Source organism: Mobula birostris, chromosome 23, assembly GCF_030028105.1.
Source record: "Mobula birostris isolate sMobBir1 chromosome 23, sMobBir1.hap1, whole genome shotgun sequence".
Classification (NCBI taxonomy): domain Eukaryota; kingdom Metazoa; phylum Chordata; class Chondrichthyes; order Myliobatiformes; family Myliobatidae; genus Mobula; species Mobula birostris.
Genome location: NC_092392.1, coordinates 56140455 through 56168184, shown reverse-complemented (window position 1 = coordinate 56168184; position 27730 = coordinate 56140455). Strand labels below are relative to the sequence as shown.

Here is a 27730-nt window from a genome sequence, read left to right as displayed (position 1 = left end):
GATTTAGTAGGTAGATTTTGCCTTTCACTGAGGTCGGGGATCTTGGGCTTAAAAAGGTTGGTGACCACTAGTGTAATAGATAGATACTTTATTGATTCCAAAGCAAATTATGATATCACAGTAGCATTACAAATGTACAGATATACAAATATTAGAAGAGAAGTAAGAAAGAATAAAAAATACGTTACCCCAAACAGTCGAACAGTAGGGGATTCATCACCTCCATGGCTATAGATTAATGGCCGAGTGTAAGAGTGACCTCATATAGCGCTCTTTGGAGCAGTGCAGTTGTCTTAGTCTATTACTAACGGTGCACCTCTCTTCAGCCAAGATGGAATTCAGAGGGTGAGAAACTTTGTCCAGAATTGTCAGGATTTTCGGTAGGGTCTCTTGATTTATTGAAGCTACGGCTATAACACACAGCAGCTATAATGAGATAATATCAGCAGAGATGAATGTCCAAAATCCCTACCGTGTAGTCGGGAATTAGTTCTGTAAAATCATACCAAGGGATTTGGTCAAGTTTGTGTACAAGTTTGTGAACTGACTTGCCGTGAATGATAAACTATTTCATTCTAATGAACCAAGAAAGAAGATGGCGAACTACCCAAGAGTTGATGAACCAGGGCGGGAGCGAAATGAGTAATGATGCAGAGGATTTAATATGGTTGGATGTATAAGTTTATTTTCATTCGAAGAATCCTAATTTGATTTTCGGCAAGAACTGATTATTTTCGCAAAGACTTTGATAAGATACTGAGTGAGATTTACTTTGTTTAAAAGTTGTGATGTTGGAGTATTGTCATGAAAGGAGTTAAACTGTGTATATATAATTTTTGAATTTGAATTTAAACTTGTAGATATACTGCCTGGAACTGAAACTGAAGTTAACTATAATACTTAAGAATAGGAATTATATTTGGTTTCTAACTAACTAGGGGTAAGTAAAAAGGAAAGTTTAGTCTGTAAACTTTTAAATAGGGAATAACACTAGATCTAATTAGTTAGAGAGATTAGAGTAATAAAGAAATCTCACTGATTCTAATTAAAAAGAAATTTGTTGTGGTTTGATATCTAAGATTTGAACCTAAACAGAGTGTTGGAATTTCAAATTGTTCTTGCTCATGTAAATATTTTGTACATATTGTTTTTTTTCTTATAAGCACAAAACTTATCTCCAGGAGTGTATGGTTTCTATTCACTGCCTCCTTCTGAAACCTAGAGTCTTCTGATGGCCTACTACCATCTAGTGTAGCACTATGTTACACAAGGGTTTAACGATGCTAGGTAAGACAACAACTAACAAGTACAAGTGCACAGGCCAGCGGGGCTCGTGACTGGGGGTGACAGTCCCAGACTGCTGGGGCACTGGAGTCAGCGTCCTGCTGAAGGGTCTCAGCCTGAAATGTTGACTGTACTCTTTTCCATAGATACTGCCTGACTTGCTGAGTTCCTCCAGCAGTATATGTGTGTTGATTGGAGTTCCAGCATCTGCAGCTTTTCTCTTGATCACCATCTTCTCTATAGACTCACTGTCATGGTGCAGATTGATCAGCATCTCCCACCAGCTCCGGACTAGACTTGGGGGCTAGAGGCAATCATGTCAGTTGTGAGCTCATATACTTTAGCAGCAGTTGTGATCAGTCCTTTGCCCCTTTTGTTTTCAGTCCAATGACTTGTGAGACTGGACTGGGGCCTCTGTTGTTTCTAGTCCTTATCAATAATTTGGATGAAAATGTAGGTGGTCTGATTAGTAAGTGTGCAGATGACAAGAACATTGGTGGAGTTATGGACAGTGAGGAAAGTTGTCAAAGGGTACAGCAGGATATTGATGAGACCATAAGACTATAAGACAAAGGAGCAGAAGTCAGCCATTCGGCCCATTGAGTCTGCTCCACCATTTTATCATGAGCTAATCCATTCACCCATTTATTCCCACTCCCCTGCCTTCTCACTATAACCTTTGATGCCCTGGCTACTCAGATACCTATCAATCTCTGTCTTAATACACCCAATGACTTGGCCTCCACTGCCGCCCGTGGCAACAAGTTACACAGATTCACTACCCTCTGGCTAAAAAAATTTCTTCGCATCCCTGTTCTGAATGGCCGCCCTTCAATCCTTAAGTCACGCCCTCTTGTACTAGACTCCCCCACCATGGGAAACAATTTTGCCACATCCACTCTGTCCATGCCTTTCAACATTCGAAATGTTTCTATGAGGTCTCTCTCATTCTTCTAAACTGCAAGGAGTATAGTCCAAGAGCTGCCAAACGCTCTTCATATGTTAACCCTCTCATTCCCGGAATCATTCCAGTGAATCTTCTCTGTACCCTCTCCAACGTCAGCACATCCTTTCTTAAATAAGGAGCCCTTCTTTGCTGGAAATAGTTACATTCAGACACATCTCATTAGCGTGGCAGCAGTATGGTGGCATTATATTTTTTAACCAATTTCCCCTGGGATCAATAAAGTATGACTATGACTGACTATGACGATGACAAAACTGCCCACAGTACTCCAAGTGGGGTCTTACCAGTGCCTTATAGAGCCTCAACATCACATCCCTGCTCCTATACTCTATTCCTCTAGAAATGAATGCCAAAATTGCATTCGCCGCCTTCACTACCGACTCAATCAGGAGCTTAACCTTAAAAGTATCCTGCATGAGGACTCCCAAGCCCTGTTGCATCTTAGAACTTTGAATTCTCTCCTCATTTAAATAATAGTCTGCCCATTTATTTCTTCTGCCAAAGTGCATAACCATATACTTTCCAACATTGTATTTCATTTGCCACTTCTTTGCCCATTCTCCCAATCTATCCAAGTCTCTCTGCAGACTCTCCGTTTCCTCAGCACTACCGGCCCCTCCACCTATCTTTGTATCATCAGCAAACTTAGCCACAAAGCCATCTATTTCATAATCCAAATCGTTGATGTACAATGTAAAAAGAAGAGGCCCCAACATGGACCCCTGTGGAACACCACTGGTAACCAGCAACCAACCAGAATGGGATCCCTTTATTCCCACTCTCTATTTCCAGCCAATCAGCCAATGCTCTATCCACGTATGTAACTTTCCCTTAATCCCATGGGCTCTTATCTTGTTTAGCAGCCTCATGTGCGGCACCTTGTCAAAGGCCTTCTAAAAATCCAAATATACAACATCCACTGCATCTCCCTTGTTTAGCCTACTTGTAATTTCCTCAAAAAATTGCAATAGGTTTGTCAGGCAGGATTTTCCTTTAAGGAGACCATGCTGAGTTCTGCCTATTTGTCATATGCCTCCAGGTACTCTGTAACCTCATCCTTGACAATCGACTACAACTTCCCAACCACCGATATCAAGCTAACAGGTCTATAAATTCCTTTTGGCTTTCTTGCTCTCTTCTTAAATAGCGGAGTGACATTTGCAATCTTCCAGTCCTCCGGAACCATGCCAGAATCTATTGACTTTTGAAAGATCATTGCTAATGCCTCCACAATCTCCACAGCTACTTCCTTCAGAACACGCGGGTGCATTCCATCTAGTCCAGGAGATTTATCTACCTTTGGACTATTCAGCTTCCTGAGTACTTTCTCTGTCGTAATTGTGACTGCGCACACTTCTCTTCCCTGCCACCCTTGTCCGGTATACTGCTGATATCTTCCTCAGTGAAGACTGTTGCAAAATACTCGTTCAGTTCCTCCACCATCTCCTTATCTCCCATTACAATTTCTCCAGCATCATTTTCTATCGGTCCTATATCTACTCCCACCTGTCTTTTACTCTTTATATACATGAAAAAGCTTTTAGAATCCTCTTTGATATCATTTGCTAGCTTCCTTTCATAGTTCATCTTTTCCCTCTTAATGACCTTCATAGTTTCCTTTTGTAAGCTTTTAAAAACTTCCCAATCCTCTGTCTTCCCACTAATTTTTGCTTCCTTGTATGCCCTCTCCTTAGCTTTAACTTTGGCTTTGACTTCTCTTGTCAGCCACGGTTGCATCCTTTTTCCATTCGAAAATTTCTTCTTTTTTGGAATATATCTGTCTTGCACCTTCCTCACTTCTCGCATAAGCTCCAGCCACTGCTGCTCTGCCGTCCTTCCCAGCTAGTGTCCCTTCCCAGTCAACTTTGGCCAGTTCCTCTCTCATGCCACTGTAATTTCCTTTACTCCACTGAAATACAGACACATCAGATTTCAGCTTCTCTTTCTCAAATTTCACAGTGAACTCAATCACTGCCTCCTAAGGGTTCCTTCACCTCAATCTCTCTAATCACCTCTGTTTCTTTACACAATACCCAATCCAGTACAGCCGATCCCCTAGTGGGCTCAACAACAAGCTGTTCTAAAAAGCTATCTCATAGATATTCTACAAATTCTCTCTCTTGAGATCCAGTGCCGACCTGATTTTCCCAATCCACTCGCATGTTAAAATCCCCCACAATTATCATAACACTTCCCTTTTGACAAGCCTTTTCTATTTCCTGTTGTAATTTGTAGGCCACATCACTGCAGCTGTTAGGAGGCCTGTATATAACTGCCATCAGGGTCCTTTTACCTCTGCGATTTCTTAGTTCAACGCATAAAGATTCTGCACCTTCCGATCCTATGTCACCTCTTTCTAATGATTTAATATCATTTCTTACCAATAAAGCCACGCCTCCCCCTCTGCCTACCTTCCTATCCTTCCGATACACCGTGTATCCTTGGACATTCAGCTCCCAGAGACATGCATCCTTTAGCCACGTCTCAGTGATGGCCACAATGTCATACCTGCCAACATGTAGCTGTACGACAGATTATTCCTTATGCTGTGTGCATTTAAGTATAACACCTTAAATCCAGTATTTGGTACTTTTTGCTTTGATTGCACTGCAACTCATCCCAATGGCTGCAAATTTGCCCCTTCACCTGCCTGTCCTTCCTGACATCTTTACTGCTCACTATCTTCAATTTATTTCTGTTTTCCCCCTCCTCCGCTCTATCATTCCAGTTCTCATCCTCCTGCCAAATTAGTTTAAACCCTCCCTAACAGCTCTATTAAACTTTCCCGCCAGGATATTGGTCCCCTTTAGGTTCAGGTGTAACCTGTCCATTTTGAACAGGTCATACTTCCCCCAGAAGAGATCCCAATGATCCAAGAATCTGAAGCCCTGCCCCCTGTACCAGTCTCTCAGCCACACATTCATCTGCCTGATCCTACTATTCTTGCCCTTGTTAACACGTGGCACAGGTAGCAATCCTGAGATTACTACCCTGGAGGTCCTGCTTCTCAGCTTCCTTCCTAACTCCTGGAAATCTCTCTTCACGACCTCCCCCCTTTTCCTATCTGTCATTGCTAGCAACATGTACCAAGACAGCTGGCTGCTCGACCTCTTCCTTCAGAATATTCTGGACCCGGTCTGAGACATCCTGTACCCTGGCACCTGGGAGGCAACACACCATGCGGGTATCTCTATCAAGCTCTGTCTCCTGTCTGTTCCCCTGACTATGGAATTCCCTATGACTACCGCATTCCTCTTCTCCCTCCTTCCCTCCTGCACAACAGCGCCAGGCTCAGTGCCAGAGACCTGGTCACCGTGGCCATCCCCTGTCAGCTCATCCCCCTCAACAGCATCCAAAATGAGATACTTGTTGCTGAGGGGGGCAGCCACAGGGGTGCTCTCCACTATCTGGGCATTTTCCTTCCCTCTCCTGACAGCCACCCAGATTTCTGACCCCTGCAGCCTAGGGATGACTACCTCCCTGTAGCTCCTGTCTATCACCTCTTCACTTTCCCTAATAAGCTGTAGGTCATCAAGCTGTAGCTTCAGATCCCTAACACGGTCTCTGAGGAGCTGCATCTCGGTGCACCTGGTGCAGATGTGGCCATCAGGGAGGCTGGAGGTCTCCCAGGATTCCCACATCTGATACCCTAAACAAAGCACTAACCCTGCAGCCATACTACCTAATTCTACAGGAATGAAACAAGAAAAAATAAGTCTGCTCACCCACTTACCTCGCCAAACACAAGAACTTTTTAAACCATTAGCTTGTACCGTTAGCTGTGTGAGTCTGTCCGGGTCGATTCGCCAAGGGAAAAAAAAGGGTTGGTGCCTCGCTCTCACCTCTTCCCATTACCACCTAAGCCCGTTAACCCAAAGCCCTACACTCTGCTACCCGCTCCGACCGCTGCCTGCTGTATAGGCTCGTCTCCAATAGCTGAGAATCTGGGCAGAAGAAATATCGGCTGGGGTATAATCCAGACAAGTGTGAGGTGATGCAATTTGGGTGGTCAAATGCAAGACAAAAGTAGGAGCCTTAGGAGTATTGATGTACAGAGGGACGTTGGGGTATACATCCATGGCTCCTGGATGTGACCATAGAAGTGATATGGACTACTTCAAAATTTGAGTCAAGTTCATTGTCAAGTACATGTACACAGAGGTGCAATGAAAAACTTATTGCAGCAGCATCACAGGCACATAGTATCATTTCAGTGGCATTCAGAAGAAAACATAAATATCCCAATTTTCACAAGAAAGAACACCATAATTAAGTAAGCACAGTAACAGTGCAGAAGGTGTCTGGTGTGCTTGCCTTCATCAGTCAGGGCCTGGAAAATAAAAGTCAGGAAGCTACGTTGCACGCAATGTAAAACTTCAGTCAGACCACATTTGGAGTTCTGTGAGCAGTTCTGGTTGCTGCATTAAAGGAAGGATGTGGAGACTTTGTAGATGGTGCAAAGGAAGTTCAATAGGACATTGCGTGAATTAGAGGGTGTTTGCTATAAGAAGATTGAACAAACTTTGATTGGTATTGGAGGCAGAGGGGGAACCTGATGATTGGCAATGAGATTAATTTAGATTGGCATCCTGATCGGTGCAGGCATGGTGGACTGTGAAGCCTGTTCCTGTGTATTCTGTTCTGTGTTTAAAGCTGCCGGGGATATGGTTCAGAGAAATGGGAATACAAATTGAATCTTGACTGAAAAATATGGTCAAGAGTACTGAAAATGGGAGTGATGCTCCCTTTTAATCCTGGGAAATGTCTCCTTAGAGAGATACACCATGGAAATGTGACCTAGGCCCACCAAGCTTGTTTCTGCCAGTAACCACCTAGTTTAGTGGAAAGTGTACAAGCCCATGCACGCACAAGAGCAACGAAAAGCTTACTTGCGGCATCTAGATACATAGCACTGGAGGCAGCGCGTGCACAAGAGAAACCACAAATGAAGTATACATTAGACAATTCTATGCATGAAATAGCACAACTAGAACAAGAAAAATCCATTGTCTTGCAGTTGTCAAAGTGGCTACACTGAGGTAGTTATTAGGTTTTGTGATAGCAGTACAGTGCCATGCATAAATATCATATAAATTCTAATAAATATATATATATATATATATATAAAATAAATAATAAGTAGTGGACCATTCAGAAATGTGATGGCGGAGGGAAAGAAGCTGTTCTATCTTTAATGAAGTGGGTGTCTTTAATGATGAATGCCACCTATTAATTAATTATCCTTTAAAATTTAGAGATACAGTGTAGAACAGGCCCTTCCAACCCAATGAGCTGTGCCAGCCTGCAACTTACCTATTGCCTAATCACAGGACAATTTACAGTGACCAATTAACCTATTAACCGGTACTTCTTTGGACTGTGGGAGGAAACCGGAGTAGTCACAAGGAGAACATAGAAACTTTCTACAGATGGTGTCAGAATTCCATTGCGTTATGAAGATATACTCGATATCTTCAGGTTCAGTAGACTAAAGGTTCCTGGACCTGGTGGTGTTGGCCTTCAAACCATCCTCCTGCATGATAGTAGCTGCGGGAAGATATCATAGCCTGGACAGTGGGGATCTTAGCTGATGGATGACATTTTCCTGAGGCAGCACCTCCTGTAGATACTTCTGATGGTGGGGAGGGGTTGTGCCCGAATATGTTGACATTTACACTAATACTACACTAATCAGATTTTAATCTGCCTGCTTTCAACATCAATTCCCCTCAAATTTTACTATCTATCTCGTTGTTGTCATTGTTGTGGCTATCTGTCAAGGTCGAGTATGATGGTCTTCGTTCTGTTGATCTACTTATGGGCTCTCAAGTGGTTTATGAGTCCAATCTTGGCTTTGAAAGTTCTTCCGCATTCAGGACTGGTAGTTCCAGATGGCAGATCGGGCTTTGGTTGTTGCTGCCTCTCTTTCCATTTTCTTCTCTTTTCTTCTAATTCTGCACATCTGTTGGCTTCGAAAGTTGCTGTTCCTTCTCGGATGACGGCTTGCCAGAGTTTCCTGTCCTTGGCATTGGTTTCCCAATTGTTGATGTCGATGCTACATTTCTTCATTTTGGCAGCAAGGGCAATTTTACAGTTGTTAATTAACCTGGAATTTAGGAGCAAACTAGAACACAAGGAGGAAAGTCCATGGTCACGAGGGGAATGTGCATACGACATAGTTAACTCCTGAGGTCAGAATCGAACCTGGGTTATAGAGCTCTAAGTCAGTTAGCCTGCAGGCTGTGGACCTTGCTGCCCTCAGGGGCATACTGTACGCCCATGCGTGGCATAGGTGTCGCCAATAACCCACTTTTGTGTTGCTTCAGCTGTCTCAAATTTCATGCTGAGATCTTGTCTGTAGCAATACAGTGCACAGATTTCCAGAGGAAAGAGAGAAATCGACTCCTAACCCTGTTCTTTGTGTGTGGCTGAATTACAGATGCTTTCAACAGCTTTTGGTTTATATGCTCATATATAATACAAGTCTATAACTGAAAGCACTAGTTAGCTCTATTGCCTCTGGGTATGTGAACATTCCGCGTCTACCAGTGCTTACTAATGCCTAGGAATGGAGAGTGGTGCAGATGGCCCATCACAGGCAAAGCCCTCTCACCATTGAGCACGGTTACAAGGAGCGCTGCCACAAGAAAGTAGCATCCATTATCAAGGACTCCCACCATCCAGGCCATGCTGTCGTCTGCAGTTGGATAGGGTGTCCAGCAATCTTGCGTCCCACACTACCAAGTTCATTAACAGTTATTACCTTACAACCATCAGGCTCCTGTACCAGCGTGGATAACTTCACTCACCTCAACACTGATCTGATTCTACAACCTACAGACTCTCTTTCAAGGACTCTACACCTCACTTTCCTGTAAACGCCTGCAGGGAAAGGAATCTCACAGTATTATATGGTGACATATGCGTACTTTGATACTAGATTGACTTTGACTTTTAGAGTTCCCAGTTTTGCAAAAGATGGAACTGTCTGATCCAGGGTTTCAACTTGAAATGTCAACAATTCTTTTTCTCCCACAGATATTGCTGAACCCATTGAGTTCCTCCAGAAAATGATTTGTTGCTTTTGATTCCAGCCTCTTGTGTATCCCCAGGCCTGGCTGTGTTACCAAGGAGCATTGGACAATGCTGCACCCCCTGATCCCCACAGAAACATTTGACCACTTCAATCAGGCAACGGTCTACACTGATTGTCCTTGAGGGCCTGCGGCCAAAGCAGATGGTGGAACCAGATGGATGGTTCCTTGAACAGACTGTTAAGTTACTTCAGCATCATCACCTGAAATAATCTGAATATTAAGAATATCTCAAAAATTGTAGCCTCTGTCCTGACAGCTGAACATTGATTTCTTTAGTTCACGGCAGATTTCTTCCTCCGCCCCTCATCTGGTCTCACCTATTACTTGCCAGATTTTATTCCTCCCCCTCCTCCCACCTTCTTATTTTGACTTTTCCCCCTTCCTTTCCAGTCCTGAGGAAGGGCCTTAGCCCTCACTTTGACTGTTTATTCCCTTCCGTAGATGCTGCCTGACCTGCTGAGTTCCTGCTGCAAATTGTGTGTGTAGCTCTGCATTGCCAGTATTTGCATTTCTCGTGTTTGTGATTGGCAGAACCTCTTGTATTTTCTCAAAAATACTACTTTGTTTTTAAAATGTGTATATAATAATATTTAAGCAATGAAGAGCAGTGAGAGGGAGGTCAAACCTGAGAAACAGGTCACTTTGCAGAGCGGGTAGTAACAGAGATGCATCACACATCTCAGCTGTGCAACGGGGGAGCAGGTTCGATCGAGCTCCCTCAGCCCGAAGAAACGTTTGAAAATCAGGTGCTAGGAGCTCTATTAAAGGGGACCTCTGGGTCATACAGCTGTTACAACACGCCACTGTAGCAGATAAACATGCGTTTGGGGTACTGACGAGATGGATTTTCCAGCTGACGCAGGCCCTCGGGCATCTTCAGCTGTGTAGTAACTTGGCTTGTGGCTGCATTTTGGACTTGTGAATTATCCGGGTTACAAACCATTCACAGGATCAGAACCCGTGTAATCTGGGAATCACCTGTAGTTGCAATTTGTAATTCACAGGTTTAATGATGTCCTTCTCATAGGAAGGTGACCAAAACCGTACACATCCTCATGGTGTGGCATTGCCAAAATCTTGTACAACTGCAATATGACCTTTCAACTTCCAAACTCAGTGTCCTGACTGAAGAAAGCCAGCATGCTAAAGTCTTCTCTCTACCCTGTCTAACTGTAATGTCACTTTCAGTGAAGTATGTACTTGAATTCCAACGTGCCTCTGTTCTACAATACTGCGCAATGTCCTACTATGCACCATGAAATCCCTGTCCTGGTTTGACTTCCTAAGATGCAACACCTCATACTTCTATTTGCCATCCTTGGCTCACCTACCCAGTTGATCAGGATACCCCTATAGTTTGTGATAATGTTCTTCACTGTGGGAACAAACTGGAGCACCGGTGGGGGGGGGGGGGTGGTGGAGGAGGGGGTGGTGGGTGCACAGGCAGTCACAGGGAGAACATACAAACTTTAGACAGGCAATCAGAGGTCAGGATCAAAATGGGTTTACTAGCTACACTATTTCTTCACCTTGCTCTCTGACAATTTACAGCCCAATCAAAAGTTGAAACTTCGAAGTAAATTTACATATATGTCATGACGTACTACCCTGAGAAGTTGTAAAAGCTGACAGGTGATAGGGGAAGCCAGGTGAGGGGAAGGTAGATGGGGATGGTGAGAAGGTGGGATGTGATAGATGGAAAAGGTAAACAACTGAAGAAGAAGGGATTTGATGCAAGAGAAGAGTGGACCATCGAGTGGCTCCAGAGGGAAGTGATGGGCAGGTGAGGAGAAAGGAAGGGATTAGAAGGGAGCAAAAATGGGGAATGGAAAAAGGGGGGGAGTTGAGAAATTACTTGAAGTTAGAGAAATCAATGTTCATGCCATCAGGTTGGAGGCTGCCCAGACCGAATATGAAATGTTGCTCCTCCAACCTTAGAATGGCAATAGAGGAGGACAAGGACTGAACATAATGCTTTTTTTTGCCTGCATTATAGTCAATTTTGTGTCTTTAATAACCATGTTCAACAGACCAGACTATACAAATAAAATAGGAACAACTGAGTAGAAATGGTCAATTCAGGTCCAGACAGAAAGAGCGAGTTACTGAAAATTTGAGAATTTTGTTATTGACTGCAAAGTGCCTGGTTGGGTATCATAGAATAGACAGCTACACACAAAATGCTGGAGAAACTCAACAGGTTAGGCAGCTTCTGCAAATGGGCAGTGGACATTTCAGGCCATGATCCTATGAGAGGGAGACAGCTGGCATAAAGAGGTGGAGGGAAGGGATGGGGAGCTGATGGGAGATGCGTGTGTGTGTGGAATGATCTGAGAAGCTGGAAGGTGATAGGTATAGGTGGTGAAGGGCTGATAGGAGAGAAAGATGGAGCATGGAGTAAAGAGAGGAAGATGGGGAGGGGACCCACTGGCAAGAGTGTGTAGGTGATGGGGGTGGGGGCCAGTTGGATCAGGGAGAGAGAAAAGGGAAGAGTGAGAGAGAGGGAATCGTTGACAGAAGTTGGAGGATTTAGTGTTCATACTATCAGGTTGGAAACTGTCCAAGTGGAGCCTAAGGTATTGTTCCAAGGTATGATTAGATCCCGAGTCCCGGTGTTTCCATAGAATATAGCTCACTTGTGAATATATTGTTAGTATTTTGAAGTTCCTTGTAAGAATGGTGATACTGATATATTTTAGGATTGGCTTGGGGGCTTGGACTCAATCCCACCCTGCATCAGTGCCAAGTCCATACCGCTTTCCGGCAGCAGATATCCGCTCCTACAGTTGCTCCGTTCATTACATGCTGCCACGTGATAGTTCCATGTGGCTGGAAATGTCTACCTATAACCTGTAGCGAGCACCAGCTGCCAGACTTCGAAGAGCGATGCATGAAAACCGGCCGTTTCCTGCTGTTATCTTTCTCTCGAGGTTGAATCTCTGATCTCTTCTTGTGGAAGCCAGTTTGCACACTGGAGCAGAACGACAAACAGAAATCTTTTCCCTTCATCCTTCAGGAATTCCTGGGTTCAAGTACAGTCCCTGTTGTAACCTTAGAAGGTTTGTTTAGACTGAACTCTGTACTACATATTTAAAGCAATTCCGGCTAACAAACAGGTTTTGTTTTTACAGACGATTTTGTTTGTAAGTCAGAAAATATATAAATAATCATTCAATATGATTCAGATTATTTATTACATATACATCAAAACATACAGTAATTTGTCATTTGCACTAACAACCAAGACACCCAAGGATTTGCATGGACCTCAGACCCCAGTGACCCTGAAAGATTTCTGGGGACAGCCTGCAAGTATTCCTACACATTCTGACGCCAACATAGTCTGCCCACAGAGTTCCACAGAACAGCGTAAGAAGTGACAACAACAAAAACAATAATAACAAAACAAGGTCCTTTCCTACCACACACACACACACACACACACACACACACACACACACACACACACACACACACACACACACACACACACCCACACACACACACACCCTCCAACCCCAGGACAGAAGGCTACAGGCCTCCCATCCTCATCCCAAATTCTCAGACTCACAGACATTGGCCTCGAACCTTGGATTTCACCATAGAACTTCGATCGTGGGTTTGACCCTTGGGCTTCAGCTTCCAGATTTGCATGTACCCCCGATTCAGGTAACCTGGGCCCTTGTGCCTCCTTTCGGCCTCTTCCTTCGGCCTTTGACCTTCTACTTTGCCCTTTGTACTTTGCTGGATTTGTTCTTCTGGCTAATACTTCTGGACTCACAGTAGACCTCGACCTCCAGACTAGCACGGACCAATGACCCCCGTGACCTTGGGGGGTGGTCACCAAACACTTGTGACTCCCACCCTTCCTTGGGACTCGTTGCTCATATCACCTTTCAACCTGAGACCATTCTCCAACCTGGGGATGGCTGGTCTCCTCAGCACCCACGACATGACTTCCAGGATGAGCAGACTGCTTCGATCTGGAGTCAAACTCCAGCCCAGCCACTACAATTACCACCCTGAGCTCTAACTCCACCCATCCTTGTCCCTAAACTCTAAACTGACTCCTAACTCCCTGTGCTTTTTCCAAATCCATCTCTGTGTACCTAAAAAGTGACTAGGTCTGAGCCACGACATTAATGGATGTTGCACTTCCACACCATCTTGACCATATGGTAATGACACCACCACAGTATTGTCATGAATGGCATCAAAAGCATATACGAAAGAATGATTCTAAAACTGGAGAGAGAGAGAGAAAACAAGTTTGTTCAAAGGACTGAATATACAGTCCATTCAGCTTTTGAATTGAGTAATATTACAGGAGTTCAATCATAAGACCAAAAGACCATAAGATATAGGAGCAGAATTAGGCCACTTGGCCCATCAAATCTACTCTGCAATTTAATCATGGCTGATTCAATTTTCCCCCCAGCCCCAATCTCTTGCCTTCTACCTGATTCTCTGCATGTCCTGACCAGTCGAGAGGGTTCATCTGCCCTTTGACAGGTCTTGTTTTTCGTCCAGCAGGGTGTCTAGCCACCCGCCTCACCAGGCAAGCCTGGTGGGGGAGCTGGTTTAGTCGCCGACCACCCGACCATGCGACGGGTAGTACCGGGTTACGTGGTACCAGTAGCACTCAGACGAGTGACCTGACTAATTAAAGACAGGGGTTGATTATGGATAGCTATCAACATCATGATGTGTAGATGATCAGGCCTCATGAATTTGATTGAGTTTTTTGACTAAGTAACCAAGAAAGTTTATGAGGGCAGGACATCCGATGTAGTCTTTATGGATATCAGGAAATCCTTTGATACGATTCTGCATGGTGGGCTGCTATAGAAAGGTGGATCACATGGAATCCAAGGAGAGTTAGCTAATTGGTCCACACTTGGCTTGATGGTAGTAAGCAGAGAATGGTGGTGGAAGGTTGTTTTTTTGGTCTGGAAACTTGTGCCAAATGAGCTAGGCCCATTGCTATTTGCTGTCTATATCAATGATTTGGATGGGAATGTACAAAGCAAGGTCAGTAGGTATTTAAATGACTCTAAAGTAGTTGGTGTGACAGACAGTGAAGAAAGTTATAGGAACTATAAAGGGATTTTGATCAGCCAGGTAAATGGACCGAGGAATGGCAAATGGAGGTGTTGACAAATCAGGGCAGGACTTTCACACTGAACAGTAGGCCACTGGGGTCTGTGGTAGAACAGGGGGACCTTGAAGTACAAGTCAATAGTTTCCTGAAAGTGGCATCACATAGAGACAGGGTGATGAAGAAAGTTGTTAGCACGCTGGCTTTCATCAGTCAGGGCATTTTGAGTGCAGAACGTGGGATGTTATGTTGCAGCTGTACAAGATGCTGGTGATCCAGCGCTTGGAATATTATGTTCAGTTTTGGTTACCCTGCTGTAGAAAAGGTGCCATTGAGCAGGAAAGAGTGCAGAGGAGGTTTACAAGGATGTTATCGGCACTTAAAAGACTGAGTTATGAAGAGAGGTTGAGCAGCCTGGGACTTTGTTCATTAGAGTGCAGGAGAGTAAGGAGTGATCTTGTAGAGGTGTATAAAATCATGAGGGCCATAGTTAGGGTGAATACCTAGGGCTAGGGAATCATGGACATAGGATTAGGGTGTTCGGGGAGGGATTTGATGGGACACTGAGGGACCTATTTTTCCCACAGAACTTGGTCAGTATATGGAATGAGCTGTGTGAGGCTGATCAATAACATTTAAAAGGAACTTGGACAGATACCTGAATAGGAAAAATTATATTGGTCAAACATACGCAAATAGGTCTAGTTTAGATTGGAATCTTGATTAGGCTGTGGTGTCTGACTATTATTGGATAGCTGTAACCATCCTCAACACTAATTATAATACCAAATCATAATGAAATGACTTAATTACTATACCAAATCATAATAAAATGACTGGAGAATAACGACGCATATGTAAGGCTCCTTTTCATTGACTACAGCTCTGCCTTTAATACCATCATTCCAAATAAACTGATTCCTAAGCTCCAGAACCTGGGCCTTAGCACTCAGATCTGCAGCTGGATCTTCAACTTCCTCACAGACAGGACCCAGGCTGTAAAAATAGGGGACAAGCTCTCCTCTACAATCACTCTGAGCACCGCTGCCCCACAAGGCTGTGTACTCAGCCCCCTGCTGTACTCACTGTACACCCATGATTGTGTAGCCAAGTTTCTATCGAACTCAATACATAAGTTTGCTGATGACACAACATTTGTAGGCCGTATCTCGGGTAATGATGAGTTTGAGTATAGAGAGGAAATTAAGAACCTGGTGGCATGGTGCGAAGACAATAACCTATCCCTCAATGTCAGCAAGATGAAGGAATTGGCCGTTGACTTCAGAAGGAGTAGCGGACCGCACGACCCCATCTACATCGGTGGTGCGCCGGTGGAACAGGTCAGAAGCTTTAAGTTCCTCGGGGTCAATATCACAAATGACCAGACTTGGTCCAACCAAGCAGAATTCATTGCCAAGAAGGCCCACCAGCGCCTTTACTTCCTGAGAAAACTAAAGAAATTTGGCCTGTCCCCTAAAACCCTCATTAATTTTATAGATGCACCGTAGAAAGCATTCTTCTCGGGTGCATCGCAATCTGGTGTGGAAGTTATCCTGTCCAAGACCGGAAGGAACTGCAGAAGATTGTGAACACAGCCCAGTACATCACATAAACCAATCTTCCGTCCTTGGACTCACTTTACACTGCACGCTGTCGGAGCAGTGCTGCCAGGATAATCAAGGACACAACCCACCCAGCCGGCACACTTTTCGTCCCTCTTCCCTTGGGGAGAAGGCTCAGTAGCTTGAAGACTCGTACGGCCAGTTTTGGGAACAGCTTCTTTCCAACTGCTATAAGACTGCTGAACGGATCCTGACCCGAATCTGGGCCGTAACCTCCAAATATCTGGACCTGCCTCTCATTTTTTTTTTGCACTACCTTACTTTCCATTTTCTATTTTCTATTTACGATTTATAATTTAAATTTTTATTATATTTACTTTCAATTTGTACTCCAGGGAGCGCGAAATGTAGAGTCAAATGTCGCTGTGATGATTGTATGCTCTAGTATCAATTGTTTGGCGGCAATAAAGTAAATAAAGTAATAATAATGATGCATAAAGAAAGAGATAAGTAAGGGATGGTATCATTCCTCAGAGAGAATTGTCACTCAGATCACACCTGTCTACGTTTCATGTCAAGGAACAATAACGTAAAGATGCAAGGAGAAAAGTTTTGACACTTGGTGCATTCCTGCATAGTGCAAGCAAAATAACTCTTATTGGTGCATTTAGTGGATGGATAGACTGCAGGCCCAGACCCTTGGACAGATTAGGTTGACTGTGATTCTTGAACTGGCCCTTTGAAGAACTTCTGATAAACTGATAATGCAAGTCTGTGGATAATGAACGACACTCTCTCCTGATCCCTTTGTACTGTGGAGATTGCAGAGGAAGTCATTTGGAGAGAGGGCTATTGGGGGGAGGGTCTGTGAGTGGATTGGGCTGATGATCAAAAGGTCAGTGACAACATTAGAGGACAGCAACAGTGAAGAGAGCCGCAAGTGAGGGCAGTCAGAATTAAACCACACAAGCAGCTTAGTCACCAAAGAATAGAAGATTGTAGATCTAATGTGGGTAAATGGAGCTGAGTGCAGTGGTCAGCTTGGACCTGATGGCTGTATGGTGCAGTGACCTTCTGACATTATATGTGTAGGTGCCTTTGACAAAGATGGACTAAGACTCTCATGCAGTGACCGAGATGGGTTAGAGGACTTTGTATAAGCAGCTGGTCAAGATCTACATTTGTATTTGAAGCCCTGGCAGTATCCTACCCTGCGACATCAAGCCAGTACTTCAACAATCCTGCGTCCTTCATGTGCAGTGGGGCAATGGTCAGAAGTGGTGGCAACAGTTTTAGCTCATGGTCATCTGTTCTGACCTGAATATAGTCCTTCAAACCCACAAGTTCAGGCATCACACATCAAAGTTGCTGGTGAACGCAGCAGGCCAGGCAGCATCTCTGCTTGAATTTCCAGCATCTACAGAATTCCTCGTGTTTGCGTTTTTAAGTTCAGGCACCTCTGGTTTACAGACAGTACTTCAGCTTTTATCGCCATAGTAACAAACACTTCTGTTTGTGACAACAATTCAAAATCCCTCTCCAATAGTCCCCCTATCATAGCAAAACATCATACAACTTTGTAGAAATCTTTTCCCAATTTTTATTATGTATTTCAAAAATGAACTTAATTCAAAATAAAGAAAAAAATGCAAAAGAAGAAGTAGTTCAATTTTATTCATTCATGGTCATTATATGACCATAAGACCATAAGGCATAGTTGCAGAATTAGGCCATTCGGCCCAATGTCCACCTTGCTATTTGATCGTGGCTGATATACTATCCCCCTCAACCCCATTCTCCTGCCCTCTTCCTGTAACCTCTGATGCTCTTTCTAATCCAGAACCTATCAACTTCCACTTTAAATATACCCCATGACCTGGCCTTCATAGCCATCTGTGGCAATGAATTCCACAGATTCACCACCCTCTAACTAAAGAAATTCCTCCTCATCTCTGTTCTAAAGCACTGTTCTTGTATTCTGAGGCTCGGCCTCTGGTTCATTATGTTCAGTATTGCTATTTATTGATACTTCCATATTCCCTTGGAATAATACACCCTTTTGTTGTTTGAGGGGATTCCGCTCCCAACTCAGCCCCTCCATGCACTTTAGCAGAAGGAGCCTAGACTGTGATCCTTCCCCACAAAACCTTGTTGCCACTGCAACCCACCACTCTTCTAAAGACTGCGGTAGGGAATGATTTGGTGAATTTTAGTGAGACACCATCCTAAATTTGTGATGCCTCCCTATCGCATCTGTGTCAGTTAGTATTGCGTAGCTGATCCAGTTCATTATCAGACTTCATGCATTTCTGAGATTTCAAGATAAAAGACAGCTATTTTGGGTATCTCCCCTGATGCAAAAGTCACATATTTCACCCAACTTGATTTCACTCAACTGAGACTAGATAAACACTGTCACATGCCTTTTTGCATATGCATACCCCATCTAGTAGATACAGGTTTCCCCCGCCATCCGAAGATAGAGCGTTCCTATGAAACGGTTCGTAAGCCGAAATGTCGTAAAGCGAAGAAGCAATTACCATTTATTTAAATGGAAAAATTTTGTGAGCGTTCGCAGACCCAAAAATAACCTACCATATCATGCCAAATAACACACAAAACCTAAAATAACAGTAACATATGGTAAAAGCAGGAATGATATGATAAATACACAGCCTATATAAAGTAGAAATACTTTTCCACAATCATTACTGCACTGTTCTCCGTAGCGAAAATCTCATGCAAGCACCGTTGGCAGAAAATCTCACGCAAGCGCTGTTGGCAAAAATCCGGCGCTGACTGCATCGCCTTTGCTGACTGCATCGCCTTTGATCTGGGCCGACATTTAAGTGTGGGGCGGCACCTAATTAATTAGCATGTTTATTTTGGCTTTTTTCTTAAAGATGTCCTGTGTGCCTCCTGGCTACTGCTGCATTCTCCGCGAATCGGTACAGTATCTGTCCGCGGCCTGGGTGTTGGGGTGGTGGGACACTGGGGTGTCATCTCGTCGTCTATTTCCATTAGAGCAGGCAGCTCATCTTCTCTTATGACTGCCCACCTCGATGTGAAAGGTCGAGGTTCGTTGTCTGCTGTGGCTGATGTGGAAGGCTTGCTTGACTGCTGAGCCTCGCGCATTTTTCTATCACACGGTTCTTCGTAAGGACTCAAACCATGCTGCAACTATCTCCTAAACCTACGTACCCTTTCAAAATTAAAGTCGTACTTATCATTGCAGCGAAAATCTCACGCAGTTGCTTCACGTTCATTTCGCTACTGCATTCGGTTTTGATTGTTATCCTTTCCTCTTCCAACATCATGTTCGTCAGCTTCCACAAGCCAAACTAACTTTGTCCTTACTTCGTTCACCACGATGGAAACGCTTAATTATGTCTAGTTTTACGCCAAGTGTAACACCCTTACGAGCTCTTTTAGGCTTTTCCGACACCATAGAACTCATCTTGCAAACTGCTGCTCGGGGCGCGCACTGTCTTTTATTGTGCGCTGATTTTTTTCGTGTGCTGAATTTTTTATCGTGCGCTGCTTTTTTTTCGTAACAGTGAAAACACCTTCTGAAAGCGAAAACAGGGTACTAACGTAGGTCTTTCGTAACAGTGAGGTTTTGTAAAGCGAACGTTCGAAAGGCGGGGGACACCTGTATAAACTCCTTTCCCAGCAGCTTTTTGAAATTTGTGCAGAGTGAAGCATTGTCTACACTGCAACAGCCAAATCAGGGTCTGTACAAACTTCTCAGCAACTGGTTAATGTACTAAAGGAAAATAAGTCTGAGCCTAATAACATGGGAGATGTTTATAGGCTAACCAAGTGCACACTAGGTATGATACTGGGTTACCTATTCTGAGATGGGCTGCAGAGGAAAGGATGGGAGTGTGGTAGTTTTAATCTTCAGCGACTGTATGCTTAATTGGCAGAACGGGAAACTCCCAAGTTAAAATCAGTGAGCATCATGTTTCACACAGTTTGATAGAAAGGGGGCTCGGCTCTTAATTACCAGGAAGACTTAGGTTCCTCACTTAGGTAGACTTGTTTACCAGGTAGAACAGTTTAAGGGAAATCAGTCTGGGTAGGGTTTCTGAATCTGCTAACTGTTCATGATGTACTTCTCAATATAAATGACAGCACATGCCTGAGACTCTGTTCTCTGATAATCCAATGAAGTGAAGTCAGGTGAATCAGTTTTAATATAGGGAGTGTCATTAGTTCTTGAGGAAATGGTAAATTGGTTTATTTATGCCACGTATACTGAGATGGAATGAAGAACTTTGTTTTGCATGCCATCCATACAGAACATGTTACATGTAAGCGTACATGAAAATGGTACAAAGGGAAGAGAAAGGGATAGTACAAAGGAAAGGGAAGAACAATAACAGAAAGCAGAAGCTAGTGTTAGAATTACAGGGAACGTGTAGACAGAAAAGCTGCCAGAGCCATGATGAGGTAGATTGAAAAACGAGAGTTTATTGATATCATACAAGAGGTCCGTTCAACTGTCTGATGACAGTGGGTCCTTGAGTCTGCTGGTGTGTGCTTTCAAGCTTTGTATCTTCTGCTCAATGGTGGGGGGAGGAATGAAGAGAGAATGAATGGGGTGGGAGGGGTTTTTGATTAAGGTGGCTGCTTTCCTACAAGCAGCAGGAAGCGTAGACAGAGGGGAGGCTGGATTTCATAATCGACTGGGCTGGATTCACATCTCTGTGATTCAGTATGGTCTTGACAGAGTAGTTGCCATGGTAATGGAAGCAAGGTGTCACGTGAGGGTGGAGTGGATGTGAACTCGGTAGTGATGGAAGTGATTGTCGGAGCATGGTCTCCAAGGGATGAATGACCTGGTTCCCATGCTCTGTTACTAACCTCCCCCATGTTCCTCCCATTCAAAGTGAATACAAGTAGAAACTGGCTGAGATCTGGGATTGATTTATTGATTGATTGATTGAGATGCAGTGTGGACTAGGCCCTTCCAACCCTTCAAGCCACCTGCTCAGCAATCCCCAATTTAATTCTAGCCTAATCACAGGACAATTTACAATGACCAATTTACAATTAACCTACCAACCGGTACGTCTCTGGACTGTGGGAGGAAACCAGAGCTTCCGGAGGAAACCCACGCAGTCTTTGGGAGATTGAACAAACTCCTTACAGGCAGCAGTGGGAATTGAACCCGGGTCACTGGTACTGTAAAGCATTGTGCTATCACTATGCCGCTGTGCGGCCTTGAATGGTGAGCACTCTGCTCCTTCTGTGAAGCAACCAGTGCTGAATGTATATTCTCCAAAGCTGAAATGAAGACCATCTTTAAGATCACAGGAGGATACTTCAAACTAAATAATGCTTGATAATGCTCTCCTCAAGCAGTGGTGAAATTGACTGTGCAGGCTATGTGGTTGGTGTTTCCTACTCATTGACACCAGGTTCAAGTGCACCACTATCCCAGCTACAAATGCACTGAACCATGTAGGGATTGTTGGGGTCTGGATTTTACTTTGAAACTGGTTCTGGGTTCACTTGTTGGAGTTGTACTTACAGAGAGATACAACATGGAAACAGGTCCTTTGGCCCATTGAGTCTGTGCCAACCACAAACTATCCTTTTAGATGAATCCAACACATCCTCTTTTATTCTCCTCCCAGTCTCCTCAGCTCCCCCCAAGTCCTTCCACCCACCTACACACTGAGGACAGTTTACTAGTTCAAACTGAAGGAGAAATACTGTGCGAGGAAACTCAGCACCTCAGAGAAACCCGCAAAGTTAGAAGTTAGGGGGAGAATGTGAGAGAATGGAGTTGAAAAGGAAAAATAAATCAGTCATGATCGAATGGTGAAGTAGACCCAATGGGCCAAATGACCTAATTCTGTTCCATAAATTCAGAGATTCTGCAAACGTTGGAAATCCAAAGTAACACACACACACACACACACACACACAAAACGCTGGAGGAACTCAGCAAGTCAGGCAGCATCTATGGAAGAGAATTAGCAGTCAACATTTTGTGCTGAGACCCTTCATCAGGGTTGATTCCTGCTTCTACATCTTATAGTGGTTATAGTCAAATCTCAATATTGAACCCAGATTGTTGGAGCAATGAGACAGAGGCCCCATTAGCCACTCTTGACTTTGACATGATCTAAGATCGGTTAAATTTGATTGTAAGACGCATCGCAGTTGATTTTTAAAAAAATCCCTGTTCCCTCTCCAGTGAGTTACTGCTTGACTGTTTACATTGTCACGTTAGTAAACTGAGCCTCTGTGGCATTTTTCATCTCAGGAATGCCATTGTTCTGAAGAAGGGATCTTCCTAATCCTGGCCAATGTTTATTCTTCAATTTGAATCAATAAAAATCCAGGATTACTGAACCATTTATGTCATTCCCATGCCTTCCCAATGCACAATGGTGATTCCTATTGATTTCAACTGCCAGCAGTGTATGGTGTGTGGTTTATGGGTGCCCTGAGGCTGCAGTCAGCAGAATTCTTTTTAATTTGAGCACATGCAGCTTGGTGGTGAAATCATGCAAGAATAAATAAGGCAGAGCAGCGGCTAGGAGGCCGAGCCTTGCGGCGTAATGACTCAGCGGGTTGTGCTGATGTCTCACAGCTCCTGACCTTGGGTCCTGTCTGGATGAAGCTTGCATATTCTCCCTGTGACCGCATAGCTTTTCCCTGGGTGCTCCAGTTTCACTCACATCCTAAAGACATGCTGGCTTACCTGACTGCTTTCTATCAGCCCGGGTGTAGCTGGGTGGTTAGAGTGTTGAGAGGTGCAAATGGACACGAGGGAGAGACTAGTGTACAGGGAAATATACTGAGGGAATGGGGATTGATCAAAGTCGAAGTAAATGTATTATCAAAGCGCAGTATAGATATGTCACCATATTCTACCTTGAGGTTCATTTTCTTGCTGGCGTTTATAGGAAACCCAATGAAATCTATGGAAAAACCATACATTAACAAAGACTGAGTAACAGCCAATGTGCAAAAGAAAACAATAATACTGAGAACATGAGTTGTAAAGTCCTTGAAAGTGAGTCTGTAAGTTGTGTTTGGAGTTGAGGTGAGTAGAGCTGTCCAGGCAATTTCAGGAGCCTGACGACTGTCCCTGGACCTGGAGGCTGCTGTACCTCCTGCCCAATGGTAGTTGTGAGAAGAGGGCATGGTCTGGATGATGGATGCTGCTTCTGTGTGGCAGTGCGCTTCGTAGATGTGTTCAGTGGTGCATCGTTTCCTTTCCTCCACTACTTTCCCCATGTAGACTTGATGGGCTGAAAGGCCCACTTCTCTGGTCTCATGCCCTGCCACAGATTTAGGAATGCATCTTGCCTTCAGCATTCTGTCTCTGAAACGTAAACAAGGTGATCATGATACACACAGGGACTAGTAGAACAGGAAAGCAAAAGCCCAATCACGCAGGGGATCGCTGTCATGACTGGCTTTCATCAAACTCCTGGCTCAGGCCATTGGACTCTGGTGTGTGCCAGGGGGTGGGAAAGTATCCGTGAATGCACTCCACTCAATATTCTCTGCTTTACCTTACTTGTTAAAGGTTTGCATTTTTCATGAAGCAACCAAAGCAATCTCAGAGCGCCAATAAATTTAAGTGTGTATGTCTCAGAATCAATCAACAGAAATGGAAATTGTCCTCGACTGGTGTGTGGGTCCCATAGCTACAACCCATTTGAAGGGTGTAATGCAATAGGTCTGTCTGATCGAGAGTGAGCATTTTATTACGGCTGCAGCTGAAAGGTTCAGCTGCTCATTATGACGCCCCAGAGATCACTTCAGCTCTTCTGTAATTGATAGCTGAAGCAACTACAATCAATAATCTATCCTTCTCAAGTCATTTGCTTTCCCATCTTGTCTCTGTCCGCACTCAGCCACTGATCAGATGGCCAGTACTTCTCAATTTGCAGTTGGACGCGCCACAGTGGATCAGATCAGATTTTCTGAAGGACAGCAGAAGCTGCTAGGGGTGTCTTTTCTCATGAAATATCCCTGTGTAATTGTGGCATCCAGGATTCCAGACGCGCAGTGTAAGATGACTGAAGTAAGAGCAAGTGGGTGATCTGACAGATAGGAATGTGAGGTTATGTTTGATTTTTAGCAAAGCCCAGATAAGGCAGCCTAATTTCCTCTCTGAAGCATTTCGTTGGGACTGAGGGGCTGCTTAAGGAAAGGAGGAAGACACCATTCTCCGGTTCTGTGCTGAACTGAGGTTAATGTGGTTGATGAGGGTGATGTTGACTCTTCGACAGATGGAGCAGGAGGGATAGTCAACAGTTTGTGAGATGGTGCTCCCCTCCCGCCTCTTGCGCAACCAATGCCAGGCCCGGAGGGTCACGATACCATGCCAAATGCTATTTCTGCATTTGAGTGATCATAGCTGAGAGATTTCCAGATATTATTCAGATTTAGATTTATTTTCAGATCTGTTTATCACCTGTACATGGAAATGTACAGTGAAATGTGTTGTTTGCATTAACAAGCTAGGGATGTGCTGGAAGCAGCCCACAAGTATTGCCACACATACTGGCACCAAATGCTCAGCAGAACAACACAGAATACAGAACAAAGCCGAATATAACAAATCTGCAACAGAAAAACAAGCTCTTTTACTCCCTTGCATGCACCTACACATGGATGGTCCTCCAAGTCCAGCCTCCAGTCTCTAGGCTTTCAAAGTTTAAAATACATTTAATGTCAAAGTATTTTTACTTTATATAACCTTGAGACTTGTCTCCATACAGATAGCCACAAAACAAAGAAACCCAATAGAATCCATTAAAACCAAAGACCACCAAACACCCAATGTGCAGAGAGAAAACTCCAGGGACATGAGGTACATAGCAACACTCACAACACGCTGGAGGAACTCAGCATGAAGGACATTCCCTCTTCTCGTTATACCATCAGGAAGGAAGCACAGGAGCCTGAAGACCCACACTCAGTGACTCAGCTATTACTTCACCTCCCCATCAGATTTGTGAACAGTTCATGAACCCATGAACACTACCTTGTTATGCCTTGTCTTTTGCTCTATTTATTTATTTTGTAATTTATATTAATTTTTATGTGTGCACTGTACTGCTGCCGCAGAACAAATATGATGTCCTGTAAGTCAGTGGTAATAAACTTGATTCTGATTTTTATCAAAAGGGCTTTAAGAACATTGATTAATGTCTTCTTTTCCTTCTAGCAACATAATCCCATAATGGAGCTCAGAAATGGCTGCACGTTGATGAGGGCCAGAAAAAGTTCACAAGAATCACCCCAAGAATGAAAGGCTTAACCTTTGAGGATTGCTTGACATATCTGGGCCTGTATTCAGTGGAATTCAGAATGATGATGGGGTGGGGTTGCAGGGGTTGTTCTGATTTGAACTTACTGAATACCAGAAGGGTGGACGTGGAGAGGACGCTTCCATTCATAGTAGAGTCTAAATCTGAGGGCACAGCCAAAGAATTAAGCGACGTCCAGATAGTGGTGAATATGTGGAATTCATTGCCACAGAGGGCTCTTGGCGCCAAGTGTAGTTAGTGCAGAGATTGGTAGGCTCTTGATTGGGAAGCAGTTTAAGGATTACAGGCAGTAGGCAGGAGAATGGGTTTGATAAAGAAATCTGCCATGTTTGAATGGGGGAACAGAGTCAATGGGCCAGGTGGTCTAATTCTTTCCCCATATCTTATGGCCTAATGGTCTATCTCTATGTCTGACTGCCCTCCTGTGCCCTTTGTAAATGTGTCGGACTGGGAGAGTGGCTGTAAAGACAGCAGGTGTCAGGATGACTGACAGATTCAAAAGTTTCATGCCCTCTTGATTGCTTATGCCTTCAATTCACATTATCCATTTTTAGTAGCTTTATTTTTGTATACAGAACATCTGTTAACAGTTGCTTAGTATATCTGCCGGTACAGTGCATATATTTGTTTGTGCTTGTCACTGCAAACTGTCTAGTGTAACGTACACTGACAAGTACAGTCTCCTGCCAGCTAGTATTGTGTATCTCAATCCCATTCAGGGGATGGTGCAGTTTGTGTGTACATGCTAGTTATTGTGAACACTCTTGTTAAATGACATTTACATTGCTTAAGGTGGGTGATTTCAAAGAATAATTCCGGCGTTTCAAGTTTAAAATAAATTTCTTATCAAATTACATATGTGTCACCATATACAGCCCTGAGATTCGGGCATGTGCAGTAAATATAAGAAACACAATAGAATCAATAAATACTGCCCCCAACAGAACTGACCAACAATCAGTGTGCAAAAGACAGCAAACTATGCAAGTACAAAAAGAAAGAAAAAAAAAGATAGTAATAGTAATAAATATGAGATGAAATCCTTGAAAGTCAGTCTATACCATTCAATAGTGGGGTAAGTGAAGTTGAGTAGTTAGCCCATCTGATTCAAGAGCCTGATGGTTGTGTAGTAATAACTGTTTCTGAACATGGCGGTGGTTGCTGGTCCTGAGGCTCCTGTACTTTCTTCATGATTGTAGCAGTGACAAGAAAGCATGGCTTGGATTTTGGGGGTTCTTGATGATGGATGCTGCTTTCCTGCAACAGCACTCCATTTAGATGTGCTGGATGGTGAGGAGGGCTTTCGCTGTGATGCACTGGGCCGCATCTATTACTTCTTGTAGGCACGTCTATAGAAGTTTATCAGAGTTTTAGATGACCTGCCAAATCTTCACAAACTTTTCAGAAAGTAGAGGTGCTGTGTGCTTTCTTTGTCATGGCACTTACGTGCTGGACTGAGGAGAGACAATCTGAAATGACAAGACTGAGGAACTTAAATTTGCTGACATTCTCCACCTCTGATTCCTCGGTGAGGACTGGCTCATGGATCTTAAGTGATAGAGGGAGGGGAGTGTGAGCAAGATCCTGGAGATTTTTAAAGTGATTTAACAAAGCTTTTTGCAATAGCCTCACAATTACATTCTTTTCAAAATAAAAGTTGAATCGTTGAAGTGCGACACAGTGCATTTTCTAATCATGTACTATTTTCTCTTCTTCCTGTAGAGCACCAATCATGGGATCACTGGGAATTCCCTGCAGCCTGTTGCTGACACATTTAAGGTATGACCTGAATTTTGATTGGTGTGTTGGCACTATGTGGGCATGGTTCAGAGGTAAGACACGTAAGGTTTTTAAAAAGACTATATCTCAAACCCTGCTGAGTGAGGAGAAGGGGATGTACATGGGAAGGCCATGTTCAAAAAGTAATGATTTAAAGAAACAAAGATTAAATAAAACTTGATAGAGGTGTACAAGATGACAAGAGGCATAGATGGAGTGGATAGCCAGAGACTAATTCCTGTGGTAGAAATGGCTAATACAAGGGGCAATAATTTAAAGGTGATTGGAGGTAAAATATACAGATAGGTCAGAAACAAATGGATGTGCTCTCTCTTGAAGTCTTGGCCAATACTTATCCCTAAACAAAATGTCTTAATGTGACTGCTTGGGCATTATCTACCAAATGTGTGTGGCTTCTTGTGGCATTTAACTTGGCTGATGTATGCCTCATAGTACTACTAATCTATTTAATTGGCTATAAAAGAACATTCTAAGAAGAAGATTAGCTTGCAAGTCTGTGTCTTCATTTCTTTCAAACTGGGAAACCTCATGAAGACTTGATCAATGAGACATGTGCGTATCAGTGATTTTGATTAGTTATTTGGTTACTCATTCCTGTGAATTTTGGGGATGAA

General features: G+C 43.7%; 1 protein-coding gene across 1 annotated transcript in view; it reads left to right on the top strand.

Moving 5' to 3' along the window:
• The window catches only part of LOC140186649 (branched-chain-amino-acid aminotransferase, cytosolic-like), a 114527-nt gene that overhangs the window by 7825 nt on the left and 78972 nt on the right, over nt 1-27730 (top strand). Inside the window, exon 2 of the mRNA XM_072241047.1 lies at nt 27039-27095. Within this exon, the coding sequence (XP_072097148.1) occupies nt 27039-27095 (57 nt within the window). The remainder of the gene's footprint in view (nt 1-27038; nt 27096-27730) is intronic.